The sequence below is a fragment of the Terrapene carolina genome, unplaced genomic scaffold (assembly GCF_002925995.2).
Source record: "Terrapene carolina triunguis isolate 2854851 unplaced genomic scaffold, T_m_triunguis-2.0 Scaffold789, whole genome shotgun sequence".
NCBI classification, from domain to species: domain Eukaryota; kingdom Metazoa; phylum Chordata; order Testudines; family Emydidae; genus Terrapene; species Terrapene triunguis.
In genome coordinates this window covers 5,382,926-5,405,861 of record NW_020665140.1, presented here as the reverse complement: position 1 = coordinate 5,405,861, position 22,936 = coordinate 5,382,926, and the positions used below count along the sequence as shown (strand labels likewise).

Below are 22,936 nucleotides of genomic sequence, written 5' to 3'. Positions count from 1 at the left end.
AATTTTTCAGAAGTGCTGAGTGCCCAACAGGTGCTGCTGGTTGCTCAGCACTTTTAAATAACGGGCAGTTGTTTTATTTATTATGCCTTCGAGTGGATTTAATAGGGTGACCAGATGTCCTGATTTTACACGGACAGTCCTGATTTTGGGGGCTTTTTCGTATATAGGCACCTATCATCCCTCACCCCCGACCTGATTTTTTACACTTGCTGTCTGGTCACCCTAGGGTTTAAGAACCTAACTTCAGTCTTGTATTTTTGAAAATCTTGGCCTAAATTTAACATTGTGGGTGAAACTTTTAAAAGGCAGCCTCAAATTCCATATGTGCAATTTCTTCATTTAGACCTCTACACTTCTTGTGCACAAAATTGATGGCCAGACTGGCTGAGAAATCTAGCCTTAGACTTGTGGCCAATTCTCCCAATTACATGGGAAGCAAAAGATGTGGGTAGAAAGCAAAAGTTTTTGCCATTTGGTGACTGTTTGCTGGCCTATGGGAAACAAATTTAATGATTTCAGTCCAGTGCTCACATTACAGCTGGCACTACTTTCATCCTTGTTAGGACATCCTTGTGTCCAATGAATAGATAAGCATAGGGATTCAACTACCATCTTATCTCTCCAGATGGTTCCTTCAGAACAGGACTGAGACGTGTTAGCGGGATGAGGTGAGACAAGTCATGTTGCTGCAGTGCTGACTGTTCTGGACCTTTTTTGTGGATAAAGGACCCGAATTTCTAAAGTGGTCCATCTTGTACCTTTCCCATATGGGCAGGTTATTCCATAATTGGTCACTCAGAGGAAAGCACAAGAAAACCCAGAAGCAGTTTGTCCTGGCTACAGTAGGAGACAGGATACAGGACTAGAGGGGCCACTAGTCTGATGCAGTATGGCAATTCCCATGTTCCCGTTCTCGCAGGCATTAAATTAACTAGACAATTTAAAACATTAGTGAAATAAACATGAAAGGAGAAATATAATTCCTTGAAACTATAAACATGAATAGAAAGGACTATAAGGATCAGGAATGTGCAACCTGTCTGAAGCAGTGAATAAGCTGCTTGATTTGATGGGCGGGGGGGAGATGAAAGATAAGATTGCTTGAAAAATCTGGTGTCTTTAGCAGTAAGGGTGCTAGTGAATACATTTGGAAAGACAGAAAGATTGGTAAATGAAAGAATAAAAGGACGTCGATCAGCTGGTCCTTTATTACAGGCGAGTAACTGACTCCACCGTAATCAGACCTTTCAATTTATTACCCAGCGTGATTGCAGTTCCAATGGGTTCCATGGAACAGTCCAGGTGATAATTTGATGTAATGAGCACCTGTTCAGTAGCTAATTGATATTTCCCATATTCACTTACCCCATAATACAGCTCCTTGTATCTTCCTTAAATGTCATTGATTGATTACCATAAATATTGTTATGAGGCTGACGGAATGTAGGGAAATGTATATATATACTTCATTCCATTCAGTTACCTTGGAGAGTCAGGTTAGGACCAAACTAGATTTTAGTTCTTTACCTAAAAATAGTCTCCCTAAACCTAGCCTTTTCTACTTGTACTGTATCTGGGGTCAGAAATCCTGTCAACTAAATTATCACTTGCTCCTGTCCATAACCTTCCAACTAGAGCCAAGTTCTTTATGAAATATTTTGCACACTTAGTAAATGTGTAGTGTCTATTTTGGCCACCCCTACTCAGTGTAAGTAGTACTTTACACTGCAAACCGTCCTATTGATTTCAATAATAAGATAGGCATAAGAGAGACAACATTGTCTAGTGGTTAGAGCAGTGGTCTGGGAGGGAGGAAACTTTGGTTCTATTCTTGACTCTGCCAGTGGCTCCCTGTTTGACACAGGCAAGACAATTACCTTTTCTGAGACTTTGTTTCCCATCCTGTAAAATGAGAATAATACAATTTGCCTACTTGTATAAAATGCTTTGAGATCCTCATGTAAAAAGTGCCACAAACGTGCATAAATGGATGGAGTTCCCACCCAGCTGCCAATAGAGATAGTGGATGTTTTCCAAACTTACAACCTTTCTTGGATTTGCCTTTATTGTTCATTTAAATACCAATCAATATCAACTTCGGTCTAAGCTTCCTCCTCTGCATGGCTGTTTTGAGTTTTTCCTTGCAGAACCTCATTGTCCCTGCCACTAGTTCTCTTTACATTACAGACACACTCAAATACCTTAATATTCTAAGTTTGGAACTTATAGGACCCATCTGGTCTGGTTAGGGTGACCAGATAGCAAGTGTGAAAAATTGGGACAGAGGGTGGGGGTGGTAATAGGAGCCTATATAAGAAAAAGCCCCAAATATCAGGACTGTCCCTATAAAATCGGGACATCTGGTCACGCTAGGTCTGGTTGCCAAAGAGTGGCACCAGGATAGCTCTGAATCTCCATGAAGGTCCATACAGGACCCCTTGTTATGAAGTGCAAAGTATGTATTGATTATTATACGAATAATGGGCAAGCTTCAAAAGGTTCAGACAATTCCTACAAAATTTGGATATTTGAATTTATCTGAACCTTTTCAGGTCTCCGTCTCTGCTCTTTTCCATCTTGCCTCTGCCTTTCTTCTCTCACTCCAAATAGATCCTTCCCCTGTCCTCACCTTCCCTTTAGCCTGACTCTTAACTCCTCCTCCCTGAGCCCAAGGAGTTTGAATGCTATTCTAGGGTGTAGAGATCTCTAGGCTAAATATTCCTTTGAATTCTGGCCAAATACTACCCACATATATAGCAATCTCCATGTCTTGCCTGAGTTAGATGAGCCCCTGAATGAATTGGGCTAGATTCATCCCTAGTCAGTTTGGGTTCACCCCTGAGGAGATTAGAGAGTGTTTGCTTTGGCAAGCTGTATCAGGGGTTCTGGAGGGAGAGATGAGCTTTAAATAACAGTTGGGGTCATTAGGAATTGTACCAGCAAAGGTTGCCCAGTGTATGTGCTGAATCGGCACATTCCATGATCATTCTTCTCCACCCCAGTAGTGCTTCATACAGGGCCAGCTTTAGGACCTGCGGGGCCCGATTCCACGGTCCGAAATGCCACCGAAGACCCCAGAGTGGACCCCCCGCTGCCGAAATGCCGCCGGAGCGGACCACCGCCAGGTGTGCCTAACGCGCAGGACCCTCTTAGGCGCGGGGCCCGATTCCGGGGAATCGGCCTAAAGCCGGCGCTGGCTTCACACTTTGAATTTCCATTGGTGATAGGGCCCTCTGCCAGAGGGAGAGTTGCAGGTATCTTGCCCTGCTGTCTTCCTACTGTATTTTCTACTGCATGCATCTGATGAAGAGGGTTTTAGCCACGAAAGCTTATGCTCAAATACATTTGTTAGTCTCTAAGGTGCCACAAGGACTCCTCATTCTTTTTGCTGATACAGACTAACACAGCTACCACTCTGAAACCTGCTTCTCAGGTTTCTCTTACCTACCCCGTGGCCCTCACGAAGTCTCATAACACCTGAGATCTAAAGAAAGCAGCCAGCCCAACAGATATACTGATACAAAGAGAAGAAAAATGGGGGGAGGGAACCACTTATCTGAATCTTTTCTTAATCTTAAGAAAGTTTCTGTTTTAGCTTCCATTCACTTGAAGTTTTGAGCTCCCCTACACATTTGAAAATCCTACCATAAATACTGCTTGTTCTAAGGAAACCAATATAACAGCAACTGTGTTTTAAATACATGATTACACAACTGTTTTCCTTCTTTTAGAAAATATCCTCTTTATATAGATAAGGAGTTATTTTATTAAATATTGTGGTTGATTTATAGAAGAATGCCCTGCAATACTTTAATATCGCCATTCTCTTCACACAAAAAAAGTTATTTCCATTTAGAGAGGAGCTGCAGCACATAAAAGCCTTCATCTCAAATCTCCCTCCTCTTGTCCTGCAGTTGAGGGAAAGTTCAGATCCAAACATGAATCTTTACTTTGCAGCTCAGGCAAATCTCTTATTTCTTTTGTAGCTTAACTCTTGGTAAAAGTGTATATAATTAGCTCTGTTATTCACTTATAAATTATAATGATGCCTGTCATTTATGTGGCACTTTTTATCTGCTGCTCTCAAAATACTTGTAGTGGTAAAGCACAGATAACCCCCAATCATATCTAGGGAAACTGAGGCACAGAGAAACTATATGAAGGTCACCGGTCAAGTCAGATGTGAGTACCAAATCCCTATCACTAGACTATGCTGCTTTCAGTATTCAGTTAAGGTGACTTTCATTACCTTTCTGTACTTAGTTTGATGCTCACAAAATGTATTGTTTATACAGTTCTGTTTTTTTAATATGTTTGATTTTCAATAAGCAAAAAGCCATTCTCTATTCTTTGTTGGACACCAGCTGAAAATGTCTTTAGTTAGCCATCAGGCAAAGACATGAGATATTTTTATATATTAGTTTTGTTTTATATCTATCTTAAAGCCTCTACTCTAAATTTAATCCAGATTTCTAAATGTTCCTAATTATAGGGGAGGTTTAAACTTGTATTAGCACCAACTTCTACAAATCACAATAAATTGCAACATCAATGAGACATTTATAATCTTCTCTGGTCAGAATTAAATCCAGTCAGTGTCTTCACCAGTGGTCCACATGTGTTTACAGATGGGCTAAACTGCTACCCAGGAATCACCACAGACAATTAGGTTTTGGAAGAGAGAGAATGGAGAACTGAAGAGCAGTACCAATATTGCTGAGTACTGGATAAAGTAGTCATGCTGAATGTTTTGCTTACCTCCTTTCTTCCCTCCCTCCCCCTTTTAGACCAACAACATCAATTGCTTATACATAGCAACCAAGCTGAGAGCAACACAGCTATCAATGCGGAAACAGGGGGAAACCAGCAGGACCCCAATGACCCAGGTCAGTAGTAGCAATTACTGTCATCTCTAACACAATCATTGTCAACACTATTTATTAAAGCTACTACAAAAGACAGTCCCAGCTGCCAAAAGCTCTGGGATGAAGCATCAGATTCTCTTGCAGACCTGTTCCACTGGTGGTGCTACTCTGAGAGGAGTGAGGGGAGGGAACTGAATCTGCTGGGTCAGTGTGTCTCAGAGCATGCAACTAAGAGAGTCAGTCTGCAAAATAAAACCAAAACCCACTGTGTTACTGGCCACAATGCCGCTATTAAAAATAGACATATCTAATCCAGATCCACAGGCAGCATAGCTTAGCACTGCATCGCAGAAGAAAGGAGAGTTACGCTGATTTACACCAGCTGAGGATTTAGCCCTCTCTGTTGCGTATGTTCTTATTGGACTGATGTGTTTATTCTAAACCAGTTCACTGCCAGAGTGCTCAACATTTGACAAGAGGAGTTTGGTGTAACTTGAATGTCATCTTCCCAAATGGAATCATAAGCAAGCTATCCAATAATACTTTACAGCTCTGTTCTGAATAGAGTGTGATATGACCCCAGCTTATGTTGCTAATCATAATTGTCTCTCTGTTACTCTGTTCCTCCCTTCTCTTAGTTGCAACCACCTGTTGTCTATCATTTCATAGTTAGATTGTGAGGACTTTGGGGCAAGGATTGGCTCTTTGTTATGCACATGTAGGCAGAGCCTAGCCAAGTCAGACCCCAACCAGTAACATGAGTAATTTTATACAATCAGTAAGCTAAAGTCAGAGAGGATCTAATATTGATAAAGCTAGATACCGTAAGAAAGGCCCCCTCACATATTGTATTCTCTTACAGTGTTGAATGCATATGCTTTGGCCATGCTCACTTCCCTTTTGGACTAATTTTCCACTCCTATTTTATGTTGGAGTTTTATTAGCGTAAATGTTCCAGACAATGAATTCCATTGTAGCCTGTGGTGACAAAGTCAGGCTGGGCAGCTGCAAGAATGTGAGGGAAGGCAGATATGTTAACCCCGGCCTAGAATGATAAAGGTCCTTGTTCCTATAAACTGAGAAGGGTTACTTCAGGTCAATTAGGGACACCTGAGTCCAATTAGGCTGTCGGAGACCTTTAAACGTCCCCTCCTCTGGCTAGCAAGGGGAAGGGGAGATGAGCTGCTGCAGGGCTAGTGGCAGCTGCAATCCTCCCTACAGCGGGAACTCCCAAAGTTGAGTGCCTGTTTAGGAGAAGGATTGACACCCTGGGGCCCACAGCAGGACAACAACCCCTCAGGAAAGGGGGTGGGGACAAAGGTGTTCCCTTTTTGTTCTGTGTTTGTAAAATGATTTCTTTTTGTTTGCTGGAGGAACCCTCCTTGGGCCTTTCCTGGTCGGGCAAATGAATGCACACCACTTCTTCTCTATTTTATTTCACTCCTAAATTCTTACAGTGCAAGTCTACTCTGAAAAGTGACTCTATACAGATAGCATTTGACCAGTAAAAAGATGTCTCCTCTGGCTGCCAGCCCTGCAAACACATCCTGGGACAAGACACTCAAATCTTCCTGCCTCTTGCTTCATTACCAGTTACACCGATTCTGCGTGCCAAATTCTGTTCTCACTTATACCTGCTCAACCCCATTTTCTGCAGACCATTGCCATTGCTTATCCAATTCTGCTGTCTACAATGGGCAGCGAAGGGGAGGATCAACAAACATAACTGAGGAGAGAATCTGCAGATGTAATATAGTTAACAGTTCTCTCAATTATGCATGAGCCAAAATTGAATTCAACTTGCCTTCCCATTGCTGAAATGTAAGCAGGAGTGAAAAGTAGTCAAACGCTCTTATTAATGTCAGTAAGGCCAGTAGCTGATAAAAGACACATCTACACTGCAACCAGGGTGTAATTGCAGCACACAGACATACCCAAGCTATCTAGTTAGCTCAGGTAGTGATAGCAGTACAGGCTTCAGAGCAGGCTAGTCACCTGAGTAAACCCAGGGCCTGTGCGGGCTTGTAGGGCCTGTACTTAAACCCATACTTGTGCAGCCTCATGTCCATGCATACTGTAGACATACCCTTGACAAGAATATCCTAAGATTACCCACAGGAAGAACTGTTAAATAAGAAAGTGCCAGTGTCAAATAGTCACTTTTCAGCGTAGACCCACACTTTAAACTAGATGGTGTAAATGCCAAGTCTGCTAACTAGAATTTTGAAGAATCGTTGTCCCATTACACTACTGCACAGTTGAAAGAAAATTCCCCTTTGCAGGCTACTTCCTTTGTGTGGTCTTTATACTTCCACCCTTCCACAATATTTGTGACTATGGCCATTTGCTGCCATGGAAAAAGACACTGAGGCCATAATGAGAAATGACACAAGATCAATACTAATACTATGGATCTCCACTAATAAATATTTGTATGGATCCATTGCAAGGTGGTTTATTAAGCCAAAATATGGTTTGGTCCATATGGGGTAGTGAAAACATATCTGTATTTATCTATCTATATCGGGGTGGCCAACCTGAGCCTGAGAAGGAGCCAGAATTTACCAATGTACATTGCCAAAGAGCCACAGTAATATGTCAGCAGCCCCCCATCAGCTCCCCTCTCTTCCCCCCTCTGCTCCCAGCGCCTCCCCCTTCCTCCCTGCACCTCCTGATCAGCTGTTTCAGGGCATGCAGGAGGCTCGGAGGGAGAGAGGGAGGAGTGAGGGCATGGCAGGCTCAGGGGAGAGGGCGAGAAGGGATGGAGTGGGGGCAGGGCCTGTGGCAGAGCCAGAGGTTGAGCAGTGAGCACCCCCTGGCACATTGGAAAGTTGGTGCCTGTAGCTCCAGCCCCGGAGGCGGTGCCTATACAAGGAGCCGCATGTGGCTCCGGAGCCACAGGTTGGCCACTCCTGATCTATATATTTAACGTTGTCATTTAGGTGGGATTTTCAAAGGAGTCTAAGGGCGTTGGGCACAGCAACTCCCTCATATTTTGAGTGCTTAACTCTCCAGGCTCTTGAAAATCCCAATCTTAAAACTCACTCCTGCAAGATGTTCAATGCAGACATATGCGTGGAGCCCCAATAATGCAGGATCAGTTCCTTACTTCTCTACTGGCTAATTTAAAAGCTGGGAACCAGACATCCACTAATCTCAATAGACTACAACCACAAGGAGGGACAATTTGGATTGATATTTTAATAACTGAACTTCCCAGACTGGGCAATTTACTCTTTTTCGAATGATAGTGTCAGAACTATAATGGTTCTAGCCTGTATTTTTTTTTCTGGTGCTCATTCTTGTAGGATCTGGCTGCCCTGTTTAGAGGGTCCTTCTTTTGATCCTATCACTCATAAATGGATATATCTTCTTTAGACTGAAGCATTGAAACTACATGTGTTCATTGATTTGTAAATGATAAGTAAAAATAAATATCTTGGTGATGCTATTAAGGGACAAAGAATTAATGAGAGAGTGGTAACAGAATCCTCCACCGGGTAGTAGGTGGGAGAAGACTGGGATTATGCTGATTAAGATTAAAGAGCTCTTCTAGAATTATAAATACTTGATAATGGATATGGGATGCTTCAGTAATTAGTTACTGCTGTGCTGCTGAATGTCACTAATATGTGATATATGACAAAAATTAAGACAACTCACTCACGAATTGTAACTCAGAAACTTTGCATTCTACTTTCAGCTAATGTTTCTCAAAAAAAAAATCTACTTCCTCTTTCCCCTGTGATTTAATAAAGCTTCTTCTTTGCTCTATTCTTCCACCAAGCAGTTACACAAAAAATGAATGAACAGATTAGCAGCCAGGAGATGAAACTGACTTTTCTACAGAAGAAGGTTGACAACATTTCTGCTACCATGAGTGATGTGAGCAAGACACTCTCCTCTCTGGAAGGCAAAATCAATGAAGATAAGGGCAGAGAGTTCCAGTCTTTCCTAAAAGGTAAAAGAAAGAAAGAAATTAAGGCAATCACTCACCCCGTTAAAGGTGCCAGGAAAAATGTTCTTATGCTGACCTCTATTATTATTCCATATTTGTAGAGGGAACTCTTTCTTTGTTTCTTCTGAGAGTACAATTTTTAAAAGGCCTTTATTTTGGTCTCTTTAATAATAACAAATAATCAATACAATATGTTGTGTACTCTCCAAGGTAAGTTAAACCAAGTCACTATTCTGCAAATTTCCTTTCCTTTGCACTTTCTCCATTTTGCTTGCTGTTGGAGAGGTGGGATTAGCTCTGTTTCTGAGAAGTCTGAATAATGTGTGTGCAATACATGTTTCACGCAAGTTTTGGGCAAACCTTTGAGGAGGTTTATTGTTGTTTGGTTTACAATCCAGCATTCATTCTGTTGAAAAATTTGCCTTTGTGATAAAGAGTAAAATTTTCTAAATGGTAAGTGAGGGTTTAGCCATATCTCCAAGGAGAAGGATAGCTGTGGCTAAGGTATTGGAATGAGGGCTTGTCTTCACTGCTTTTTAAAAAAAAAAAAAAGCTGTGGCTTTTTTACTTTTTTTAACTGAGAGAGCTCTCCTGAGGTAAAAACATAGCAAAGACAAGGCACTTCTGTTTTAGCATGAGGTAAACTCACTGAGGTCAACCCCACATGGGGATTATAAGGCTGACTTTGGCCAAGATAAGGGGGTGATGAGCTTCCCTGGGGTGCAACCTGGAACGGGGTTTACCGCTGAGCCCTCTGGCATATCAATCTGGCCCCCTCTCACATTGTGAGGCTGTGACAAACTGCAGACCGCTCCCGGTTCTGCACTCACACAAACATTTACATAGGCAGCGACACACGCAGCTGCAGTTACATGAATGCTTCTCCTCAGGCACTAATGAACTAACAATAGAGAGGCGCCAGCCAGCTCTCCCCTCGCCCCTAAGCTCCACAGCTTAGGACCCAGAGATGTACCATCTTGTCCGCGTCAAAAACCTGACCAGTATAAGTTTATTACCCAGTCTGCCCCTCCTTCAATGTGGAGAGGACATGCACCAGTTTTTGTTCCTGAGCAGATTCCCCAAGCACTTTTAGCAAAACACACAGTTTTAGGTAAAAAATATAAAACACATTTATTAACTACAGAAAGATAGATTTTAAGTGATTATAAGTAATAGCGTACAGATCAAATTTGGTTACCTAAGAAATAAATAAAATTGCAATCTAAGTTCTGTACCCTAGACATGATTTGAATTAAGCAGTGTCTCGCCGTGATGGTACAAACAGTCCACCAATCTTCCATACACAGACAGGGCTACCTTCTTTCCTGCCTGGGACCACCTTCCCCAGTTCAGTCTTTGTTCCTACGGTGTTTCCAGGTATTGAATTGTAAGGGAAGTGAAGCCAGGTGGTAATGTCACTTCCCCTTTTATAGTTTTTTCCATGTGGAGGGAACTTCGTCGTTTCAAGCAAAATCCCCATCACAGTTTGTGGAAAAATATAGGCACAAGATGGAGTTTAGTATTACATGATCTGGTCATCTTCCCTTTCATGCTTCGATGAGTCATAGCAGCCATTACCCATTTATTGACTGAAGCGTACACAGGAAAACTCCTCATGTGAGGATAAGCTTTTCCCGTGGCCCATTGTTTTTGCTGATGCGGTTTTATATAGAATAGTTCCTTCACAATGCGTTGGCTAGACTGGATGTAAACTGACTTGTGGGAGTTACCCAGGAGCAAGTATATTTGAAATACAGCTTCACTATTCATAACTCCTGATACAAAAAATGATACATGCATACAAATAGGATAATCATATTCAGCAAACCATAACTTTTCCATTGACACCTCACATGACATATTTTGTACAAGATGCATCATGACTATGTCATAATCATATCACGATGGTGAATATGGGGTGCGGAGTGTCACAAAGGGATTTTATTTTGGGGAGCTCATGTGCTTTAGTTACCGTGAGGTAGAAAAACACTTCTTCTTTTTTTAAAGCAGTGAAGACAAGCCCTGATGTTAGAAAGCCGGGTTTAATTCCCAGCTTTGCCACATACTTCTTGTATGACTTTGGCAAGTCACTTTGGCCCCAGTTCATCAAAGCGCTTAAGGCTGCACTTAAATCCCTCCTTTAGTGCTTAAGTCCCATTGGCTTCAAATCAAGCACCTGCTTAAGTGTTTGACCGAATCAATGTACCTTAACATACCTGTGCCTCTGATCACCATCTGTAAAATGGGGATAATACTTCTCTGGTCTGTCTTGTCTTGTTAGATTGTAGAGACACAAGGTGGGTGAAGTAATATGTTTTACTGGACCAACTTCTGTTGGGGAGAGAGACAAGCCATCAGGCGTATACAGAGCTCTTCTTCAGGTCTAGGAAATGTACTCAGAGGACATGTCTACACTGCAATTAAAAACCTGCAACTGGCCTGTGCCAGCTGACTCAGGCTCACAGGGTTTGGACTACATGGCTGTTTAATTGTGGTATAGATGTTGGGCTTGCCCAGGCTCTGGGACCCTGCAAAGGGGGAGGATCCCAGAATCAGGGCTCCAGCCCAAGCCCAAATATCTACACTGCAATTAAATAGCCCTGTAGCCCTGAGTCCCGTAAGCCCAGGTCTGCTGACATGGGCCAGCTACAGATGCTTAATTGCAGTGTAGACGTGTCCAGAGTGACACAGCTAGATACAAATAGGAACAGATTGCTTAACATAAGAAGTTAACATACTTCAAGGGACTATTCAAGTTGAAGTGAACCGTTAACACCTTTCCAGTCATGGAGGGGGGGAAGGAAAAAACAAAAGCTGGGGGCAGAGTTTAAATGGGTTATAGATTATTGTAATAAGGCATAAACGCAGTGTCTGTGTGCAGTCCATGATTTTGAGTATCTAGCAAAGTTATGAATTTAAGCTCCCAGGCTCATCTTTTGAAGGTTTGCACAGGTTTCCTTTGAGGATGAGGACTGATAGGTCAGATATAGAGTGATTGCTTTTTGAAAAGTGTTCACCCACAGGTGATGTGGTGTTTTGGTCTTTTATTATTTTCCTGTGTGAGCTCATTTGAGAGCGTAGCGATTGTCTGGTTTCACCCACATAGTTGTTATTGGGGCGTTTAGTGCACTGGATGAGGTACACCACACGTTGTAATAGGCATGTGTAGGACCCATGAATCTTGAAAGGTGTGATGTGTGGGGTATTGATCATTGTAGCAGTGGAGATATATCTGCAGGTTTTGCATCTGTTGTTCTGGCAGGATCTGGTGCTGCTTTGAGTTGATGTGTCCTGGTCTCTAGGCAGCTTGTTTCTGATAATGAGCTTGGAGAAGTTGGGGGGTTGTTTGAAGGTCAGATGAGGGGGGTTAAGGAAAGATTTCTTTCAGGATATGGTCCACATTGGGTATGAGTTGTGTTGTTTGTTACCCATACAGGTTCCAGTGTAGGGTGGTAGGTGATAACTAGAGGTGTGCGGTTGGAGGGGGTTTTATTTCTGTATTGAACCAGGTTCTCTTGGAGTAGTTGGGTGGTCCATTTCAGGACATGATCTACTTGTCTCATGGTGTATCCTTGTTTAGTGAAGGGGGTTTTAAGTTTGTTAAAGTGTATGTCCTGGACTTTCTCCTTGGAGCATATTCTGTGGTATCTGAGTGCCTGGCTGTAGATAACAGATTTCTTGGTGTGTTAGGGGTATATAGTTTATAAGCATTTAGGGTTGGGACTGTCCCTTACTCTATATTCATACAGCATCCACCACACAGGGGTTTCTAGGCACTACTGTAGTACAAATAATAAATGATTAGCACAATTCCCTTTGGCAGCAATAGCATTGTAAGGTAAAATTTCTTTACACTGCTATGAAAATTTCCACCTAAGTGACACTTAATTGGCTCTGCACATTCTTCTGAAGGGAAAATCATGTACAGATCAAAGGTAAATGTGTTTTATACAGTAGTAAACTTAGCACTGATGTGACACTTTTTTTTTTTAAAGTCCAATTCATCAGGACTCTATGAATCTCACATTATCCCAACTCATGCATCCTAAAACATGACAGTTTTCTCTGGAAATAAAGGAGAGGCCCCCTCAGGAATGTGAATTCAGGGGATACCTTTCTCCCCAGTAATCCTGATGGATGCCAGGGGGAGGAGAGATTTCCTAAGAGAAAGGAGCTTTCACAATGGAAGAATCTAGGACTGCTAATACAACTGAAAGACTGAAAGTAACAGGATAAAGATAGCCAATGCGGTGCTCAGATGCCCCAGTGATAAGCACAGTAGAGACAAGTTTAGCCAGAGGGAAAAAACGAAGGAAAGATTAGATTAAACATGAAGGGTGGAACCCTGGCCTCATTAAAGTCAGTGCCAAAAGTCCCACTGATTTCAGTACAGCCAGGATTTCACCCATAGAAAATAATTCTTCATGACCTCAAAGAGTAAGTGGATCCAATTAACAGAGGAAAACTCAAAGCAATATTTATTAGACATGATCTCCCTTTTATGAAACCTTGCTATCTATTTGTAGTTAAGTCAAGTTCTTTCTTGACCTCTATGTTTTTTTTTAAAAGATGACATGAACCCTGACCCCTAAAATAGGCAAGAAAATAGAAAATAGCTATTTTGGGAAGGTGGCAAGGGCATGGCCAATGTGTCAGTGCGGATCCGCCTGTAGAAAACAAGGAGGAGCAATGACACACATTGACTACTCCCTTGCATACCCCGTAGTAATAACTATGGTCCAGCGGCACAGATACCTCAGCTCATCAGGGCCGAAAATTCCTTCCCTCAGAACTGCAACATTTTGTTCAGTTTCCCAGGATTTGCCCCCAACTACTTACTTTGTTTTTTTATCTATTGGCTGAGAATAATTTTAGGAAACTGGTACTGTAGGCATAAACAACATGCCTTTGCTTTTCTAAGTCTATGAAATGTAATTCACATTTCCAATCCTTCTGTCTCCAGAGTTGTATACTCCACATACTGTGTGGCTCTCCTTTACCCTTGATCACATTTATATTGTCTCTATCATTCATATTGGCCTGCTTTCACTTCTACATTTATTGACTCTTGGGCATACATTTAATTTGTCTTCAAACATTTCCCATTTCCCCTCTGCATCTTTTCTATGCATTTCTTTATTCCTTTCTGCATTTCCACATTCTTCCAAGATGTGCATTGCTGAAATCCCATGCCCATGCCTTCCACCTCTATTTTGGAATCATTATAAACCTAATTATGAATGTACATTATAAGAATAGCAGCTTTTATACTATGTCTGTCTACAGTTTTTGAGCCTTTATTGCCTTTACCTATCATGTCCCATGTTTTACCTGGCTAGATGAAATCTCCCATTACTAGTTCTGTGTTAGATTACCAACATAAATCAATCTCCTAATCAAGTTGCTCTGATGAAAGTGCTGCCATCAACTGCGTTTATTAGCTCTAATTATAAACCTCAGGCCCGGGTTGTTGCTGATCTTTATTCAGGTGCACTGTGGGGAGACAGGGAACTAGGGTCACATCTCCCCCCGGTGCTGTCTTCATGAGGGCTAGGAATAATTGCAGTTCCTGCACTCTGCAGTACACAAGTACTACTCCCTCCATATTCCCCCGGGGCAAACAGCATACCAGATTGGCCATGTCCTCAGACCACTTCCACACTGACCTGAGGAGCAGGACAGATGCACAGTGGATAGGATGCTGCACCCCATGAAAAGGTGTAGCAGCAGCACATGTTTCCCAGGAGCACTGAATGCTCCCCTGACTTGGGGTAGATCTGCACCACCCCAATGCAGTGATTTGCTTGTACAGCACTACTGAGCCCATAAGGATTGTATGCCACTCAGTTTGTCCTCTTTCAGTTACAGCCAATCTTTCTTTCCATTGAGATCTTCTGCTCCTTTCCTGTGCTCGCCACATGTTTTTCCTCTGCCTCCTTATCCCAACACTTGTAATATCAGTACCTAGCTCTCAATCAGTGGATCTCAAAGCACTTTATCATATCAAAGAGGCCAGTATCATTTCCCCCAATTTACATATGGGGAAACGGAGCCACAAGTGACTTGCCTGAGGTCACCCAGCAAGGTATCAGTAGAGCCAGGATTCAAACCCATGTCTCTTGTGTCCAGTACAGTGCTCTATTTGCTCGGCCACAATGGCTGCTTGTTGAGATCTATTCTGTGTACTAACAGTACCATATATGCCAAAGTCTTCATCTCTTTGCACCTGAGAGCATACTTGGATACTTCTGTCCTACCTTACACAAATGGCACCAATCACCAGGGTGTCTGTCATGTTCCTTGCATTTTTATAATGAGAATCAGATACTCCAAGAATAGAAAGACCTTTTCAGTAGGTTCTTCACTGCATTACCAGACCTCCCTTCCTTCTTCATGCCCAAGTTATTCTCTCTGAACATTTTCCCTCTATTTTCTGTCTAGGTTTTATATCTATTTTCTCCCCCAAATTACATTCTTGCTCTCCCATTTGCTTTTTTTCTCTTCTGACATATTTAAATTGAATCCTTCCATTATTATAACAGTATCTTTATATTATATTTAAAACACTAAATTGACTGTAGAGTTAAGCAATTAGAAGTCAAAAATGCCAGTTACAATTGGACATGAAACCTTAACTCTGCCCTCTTTTGCATGTACACTATGATACATGCTATTCCTTCATTAATAGTTGAAACTGCAAAGGGAATTTATAGATGCAGACTGTAATTAAGTACCCAAATTGGAATTTGGCCAGGAAACTGGGATTAATACCTGTAATCTTGCTAAAATGGCCAGGGATCTTTACTGACCACCAGTAGCAGGGATCTTGGTTTTACAAATTAACTAACCTGCAGCTTTCGGCACGGCCCTGAGCAAGGGGGCTATACAAGTTGCACCACCCAAGGAGTAGCCCCAAGAGGGAGGGACTGTGACTCAGAGACCGAAAACCCTGCGAAGGCACAATTCCTGCCCTGCTCTCTCCAGGGCAAAAAAAAGGTGACTGCAGCCACTGAAAGGATGTAGATTTCTCCCTGTGTAGCAGCTGGCTGGCTACCCTGGTCTGCAAGCAGTCGTCTTCTTAGCATATGTACCATAAGCTTCATGTGGCATGTGACCAGGATTCATCGCCAAATTTGGTCCGCTGGTTGGATCATTAGCTTCCCCAGCCTGGGACGGGTACTGACGGGGAATGCAATGTGAACGCTGATCCATGCCCCCCAGCAGTGGGAGGGCAGAACCTAGGCTTGTGCATTTTGCCGATCTGCTTGATAATGGGGGAATATCTGAAAAGCAGGGGTGTTGTGCTCCACAGCAGGCAGGTTGCTTTTAGTTAAGGTGGAGCACTGAGTGACCAGGAAGGTAAGGGTACAATATAGCCCCCAACAAACATCTCTTTCTACAGCACCCAGATTTTCTTTCAAGTGGTCTCCCATCCAAATATTAGCAAGACTTGATGCTGCTTAGCTGAAGAGATCTGATAAGGGTACCTTGTCCCTCTCCATAACTATTAAGATCCTGCCCTGCCCTCTGATTACTCTTTTAAAAATCCGGAACATATTCCAAAATGAAGCAACTTTTTTGAATCCTGGGTGAAGACACCACATTATGTATGTAAATTATTTTAGTCTTAAACCACATCTTCAGTTCTTCACCCATTGGGTTTTCATTCTCAGGTTTCCTCCTTACAATCTTCTCTAACTTTGCTGCTTTCCTGCTGCAGCAGAGTTGTGCCCAGCAGTTAAGCACCAATGTACTATATATAAACTCTGCTTGTTTGTAGGGGTGAAAAGTAAAAAAATAGGGGGCAGCCCAATTTTCTTCCTTTGCTCTATTATTCTATGTGTAAAAATCACCCAAACATCTGTGACCCTAGAACACAATAAATAAGTGTGTGAATTGCCAGGAGAACTCCCTGCCATTTCTTAAACGGCATCTCTTCATGCTCTTGCACCAACTGCCCCTCCTCCCTATTATATCTCTTGGCTCAAAAAAGCCACTTGCTGAACAAGTGACAGCTTCTTTGTCTAAGCATCTGAAGTGTTTACCGGTCATTTCACCAGACACAGTATACAGCAGGTCTGTTCTTATGTCCTAAAAAGCTGCTATTACCAATTTGGCTCACTACTTTTCCAGCTGGAAATACACACACAATTCAAGATGCTTACCACAAGAAGCTTCCTATATAGTCAGGCTTGTTGAATGAAACAATTTTTATTTTGAATCCTAATTGCAGCCCAAATAATTTTCAGAAGTTATAGAGGCAAGAACCAAAAGCATCTGTGGCATTTGGAAACATTTGACTACTCGTAAAGACCCAGGAAGAGCCATGTGTCAGGCATGACGTATGCTCTTCCTTCGGCCAAATTTCACCATGGTTTAACTCCATGGGCATAGCTTCTTCTAGAATTGGTACTTATGTGAACTATATTGAAAGTACAAGAGGCGCCACTACAACTAGGCAAAGGTGTGACCTGCAGAGCCCCAGCCTTTTTCAATGGGTCTGCTGCTGCCTACAAGTTCTAAAGTGTTGGTAGTACCAAAATTAGAAGGATCCATCCCCTCCATCTCGATTCCCTTTTTCCCTCCCATCTCCTTTTACCTACTCACTCTCCATGTATGACAGGAAGGCTACAATTAATTTTCTTTATTTCTCCCCCTCCTGACCCAACACAGCCAAGGTAAAACAGATATTTCCTCCCCTAATCTTCTAAACATGGTGGTTGAGGGGCAGGATAAGCCTTTTTCTCAGAGTAAGCCAAGAGAACACACTTATCTTCTCTGTTGCTCTTCTTGGGACTAGGCAAATGAACGTTGATCCCATACATTCAATCTCTGATTCTGAGCCTATTGAAATCATCAGTAAAGCTCCATTTGACTTCACTGGGAACAGTATCGGGTCCTCAAACACCAACAATTACTACCATATTAAATTAAATTGATAAGTAAGCAGATCACAATGAGACAACGATTACATTCCAGTTCCTTACAACACACTGTGTGTACTCATTAAATGAAAGAATGTTGGATGTCTATAAACAAAAGACTATTTAGTTATTTGTTTTTTGCCTTTTTTTTTTTAGGTCTCAAGTCTAAAAGTATCAATGAACTAGTCAAAGACCTTATCAGAGAGCAGTTTAAAGTCTACCAAAGTGACATACAAGAGACAGTGGCCCAAATTTTCAAGACTGTGTCTAGTTTATCAGAGGATCTTGAGAGCACAAAAGAAATAGTCAAACAGCTGAATGAGACCCAACAAAAGTATGCCCAGGAGAAAGAAGACAGGCCAACGAAGAATGAAATCCTGGAGCTGAAGAATGATCTGGTGCAGATGAAAGAGGAGATGAGCCTTGCTTATGACAAGCCCATCAAAGAACTACAGGCAAAGCAGAAATCCTTGGAAGTTGACTTGGAGCATGAGCAGACAAGAAGCACCATTTACTATGAATCTCTGAATAAGACTCTTACAGAAATGAAAGAGGTCCACGAGCAACTGTTATCAGCTGAACGGATGTCAGACCAAAATGTCCCTCCAACAGATACAGCAGTGAATGATAATGTTACAGAATATATTCTCACTCTACATGAGAAAGTGAAGAAACATGGCCTAATGGTGCTGCAGCTGCATGACGACTTAAGAGAACAAGATATGAAGATCAGCAACCTCACTGTTACATTAGAGATTCAGAGAGATTCTGTTCATACAGAATGTGAAGACATATTGTCAAAGTGCAGGAATGATTTCCAAACAAAGCTAAAGGGCACAGAAGAGAATGTGCATTTCTTAAACAAAACCCTAGCTGCTGTTGTCTTTCCATTGGACAATAAGATGGACAAAATGAATGAGCAAATTAATGATTTGTGTTATGATATGGAGATCCTCCAACCCTTGATTGAGCAGGGACCACCGTTTAGTCTGACAGCAGAGTATGAACAGCAAATTGAAGTGGAAGCAATCAGCAGGACATTGGAAAATCTAACCACTGTTGTTAATAGTCTGAGTTCCACCGTCAAAGAACTTGTCAAAAGCCAGGAGGGACTTAAAAGTGAGGCTCAGACTCGAGATGAAGTCTTTGACAGCCGTATTAATGAATGCCTCATGGACCTAGAAGATGGCTTAAATAAGACCATGACCGTTTTAAACAATGCTGTTGATTCCATTCAGGATAACTACGTTCTGAAAGATACTCTAAATGTCCTGCAAAATAAGACCGAGGCCTGCTGTGGTGGTGCTGAGAAGATGGACAGCATATTGGCATTTATTCCCCAGTTCCAACTGTTGAATGAGTCCCTTCAGACACTGGTCAATGACAAGCAAAGGCACCAATATGCTTCAAAAGTAATTCAGGACCTTTCCGAATTTCCATATGAAGAGCATGAGAAAATAAGCCTCCCTGACCTCAGAAAAGTTTACCACATTTTAAATGAAACATCATCCAAAATGGTTGAGCACCAACAAGACATCAGTCACCTAGAAGAAAAGCTGTTACACTCTACAGAGGTATCAAAAGATCAAGAAGTTCGCCTGAAGAGTATCGAGTCGAATATAACCAAGCTTTTGGTGAATAATTGTGTTTCACTAAAAAAAGGCAAAGTTGCTTCAACAGAACAAGAACAAATGGTCTCTCCCAAGCTTCAGACACTGAGTTCCAGAGTCAAGGCACTGGAAGCAAAATCTGTCCGTTTCTCAGTTAATATCCCCCGTTTAAACAAGACTGCTTATGAGGCTTGGGGGCTGTGTCAGGATGCCTCCGCCAGCATTCGAAAAGTGAATGCTAGTGTACCCCAGTTAATTAAACTTGCTCAACCTGATATCCCACTGCTGCAGAGAGGCCTAAAAGAGCTCATAGAGTCTGTGTTAGAAATAAAAACAGGGACTATCCTGTCTAATTTGACCTGGTATGTGGACAAATCCATGGCTGACGCTCTGAGCAATATTACCAAACTCCAGAAACAGATGAAACAGGCTGTAAAGAAACCAGCTGTGGTGAAAAAAGGGACCGTGAATGCCACCACAAGTCTGGCAGGCCGAAGTCAGAGAAACACAGACAACGCTATAGAACCAGGTAATGCATTTTACAGACACTAACTGCTGGGGTCTTTACTGTTATAATAAAGGCTTATGTAATCAATGTAATTAACCAAGTCAATTAGCAGTCCCAACAGAATTGGCAGGAGAACTTGACTAAAAATGAATAGGAGGAAATAATGCAGCCGATCACTCTCAACATATCTGTGACTATGGGTGTCTGTATAATGCAATTAAAATCCTGCAGTGGGCCCATGCCAGCTGACGTGGGCTCATGGGGCTCGGGCTGCAGGATTGTTTAATTGCAGTGTAGATGTTCAAGTATAGGTGGCAGCCCAGGCTCTAGGATCGTCTGAGGTGCGAGCGTCCCAGAGCTTGGTCTACAGCCCAAGCCTGAACATCTACACCACAGTTAAATAGCTTCTTAGCCCAAGTCCTTTGAGCCCAAGTCAGCTGGCATGGGCCAGCTGCAGGTGTCTAACTGCAGTGTAGACATACTCTTAAAGTGTATTTGTCCTCTGGAAATGGACTTTTTGCAAAAGACCTCCTGAGGTCCCATGGTTTTTTTTCCTCAGTGAAGCCACATCTGCTCAGTTTAGGATGTAAAAGTAACGATGGGTTAGTTTTTAAATACCAGCCCAGCCTTTCAAATTCAACTGAGAATCTGAAAATCAAGTGGCAGTCCAGCTAATGCATTAGCTATAAAGATTCTGCAGTTGGATGTCAGAATAAAGATGTGAAAACCAGAATAGGAATCCAGTTTGCTCTTCAAGAGTTGCATCAGCTTTGCACAGGCCCGCCGATGGGGGAGGGAGGGCAAAGAGTACAATTGCCCAGGGGCCCAGGCAATTTAAAAGGGCCCGGGTGGCCCCTGCACCCCCTCCCGCACCCAAACTCCCTCCCAGAGCCTACATCCCGCACCCCCTCTCGCACCCCAATCCCCTGCCCCAGGCTGGTGAAAGTGAGTGAGGGTGGGGGAGAGCGAGCGATGGAGGATGGAGTGAGCAGGGGGTGGGGCCTCAGAGAAGGGTCAGGACAGAGGCGTGGTCTCAGGGAAGGGACGGGACGGGGGTGGGGCAAGGGTCTTTGGGTTTGTGCGATTAGACAGTTGGCAACCCTACCAGGCGGGCATGTGAAAGCCCTGAATGTGCCGGAAGAGCGCACCCAGCAGTGCAGCCGGCAGCTCACTGGGCACCAGCCAGCACAGGCGTAGCGTCGCCCAAATGTCAGGCGGACCGCGTCCGCATGGGCACGGCTTGTGCGTGCGTGGGGGCCCATTGACTGTTCTGCCCTGGGGCCTGGGGTTGCTGTCGGCAGGCCTGGCTTTGCAGTACTAACGGGAGTAAAAAAAAAAAAAAAAAATTTAATATAGGCCCCAAGCCTGCAAACACTTAGGCACATGTTTCACTTTGAGTATGTGAGCAATCCCACTGATTTTATGGGACTACTGCTAGCTACTTCAAAGCTTCGGTAAGACTACCAGTGTACTTAAAGTTAAACATATCCCTAAGTATGTGCAGGATCAGGGCTCTAGTCAGTAAAATGGGTGTGACTAAGTATACCTAAAAAGCAAGTAAGATGATGTCATTTTTACAAAGGCACTTTTCAGAGAAGAACCACATGTGAATGGTTTCCTAACTTCATGTCAGAGGTCTAATAGCAAAAAATAAAAATATAAAATTTGAGGTACAATATTAGGCATCAGCTTTGACTGAAATTCTATAATACACGCAAATGCTTAGTCTGTGTCACTTCTGTGAAAGTGAAATAAAATGAGAAAAAAATAAGATGCTGGGTAAAATTTTCAAAAATGGTTTAGTAACTTAGGAGCCTAAGTCATTTTTGTAAATGGGACTTGGGCTCCTAAGTCACAAGGGCACTTTTTAAAAAATGTATCCACGGTCTATGCAGGATAGGTAATGGTAAGGGAAATAAACATTTCCATGTTACACTTCCCTTTTATATGTGCTCAAGTGTTGGCAAATCTCTTTGTATCACTCATCCACATTTTCTATCCCATTTTCTCCCAGGTTCTTTACTAGGTTTAACTGGAATCTGCATTATGTGCAGGAACCTATCCAGTTTTTTCCCCATCTGTGATCAGTTTCTGATTTCCACACATCCATTACTAAAGCTAAGTCAATAGTGCAAAAAAATTATTCCTAAAAATCCATTTGATTTAAAAAGCCAACTTCAGTTTCACTCTGTTTGAGACCCTTTTGTGGTAGCTTGCAAGTGCTTGAGCTTTATTGGAATGAACACTGACTAAGGCCTCAGTTCAAGTATTTAAGCATGTGTTTAAGTCCAACTATTCAGCAGAGTATTTAAGCACATGCTTCAGTTTAAACACACATTAACCCCATTAACCCAGAGATTAAAGAATTGGGCCCAAAGTTGTCTTATCCTTAGGAAGATATGTCAATCTTTTATCTGGCACCTGAAAGATGCTTAAAAATGCACTGAAATTTGCAAAACCCTTTCCATACAATAAAAGCAAATTTCAATTATTTATCCTTAGTACAGCAACTCCTTTTGAGCCATCTCTGTTTTCTGCCTGCCTCTGTCATTGCACAAAAGATGGAAATTCAAAAAACCTTGATCCTAATTAAAACTAAAAGGAGAAAAAATTGATGTCACTCTGATCCCTCCTGGATCTTTCACTTTGTTGGAAACTGTCACAAGGGCCACTGCCTGGAGCACAGGAAGCTGCCAGCTGCTTATTTTTAAGCATTAATGAATAAATGTCCTTCCTATTTATTATTTATATGACTCTGAATTTTCACAAATAGCTTTCTTGATAACTTTGGATGTGCTTGTAGACAGCAGGGATCTTTGCAGATAATAGCAAACACAATTTTTTAAAAGTAATTTTTCTATACAGTTTGAAAGTAAGGTTTCTATAGGATTTTCTAAAGCTATTGAGGCTTTTGTATGCACTGTAGATAACCCCTTAGCACTGTCACTAGTTTATTACTGTATAGTTCTACAAATAGTCTAAACATTATCCCTCTTATGCCTCTGGTCTGCTCTGTCCTATTCCTTGTGGGATGGATTTTTCTCATCCAGAAAGGCTCTTCCTATTCATAT

At 42.2% G+C, this 22,936-nt stretch overlaps 1 protein-coding gene across 1 annotated transcript in view; it reads left to right on the top strand.

The window, feature by feature from the left end:
* MMRN1 (multimerin 1) overlaps positions 1-22,936 on the top strand; it is a 53,665-nt gene that overhangs the window by 23,571 nt on the left and 7,158 nt on the right. The window contains exons 4-6 of the mRNA XM_024216928.3: positions 4,788-4,886; positions 8,656-8,826; positions 17,904-19,886. Of these exons, the coding sequence (XP_024072696.2) occupies positions 4,788-4,886; positions 8,656-8,826; positions 17,904-19,886 (2,253 nt within the window). The remainder of the gene's footprint in view (positions 1-4,787; positions 4,887-8,655; positions 8,827-17,903; positions 19,887-22,936) is intronic.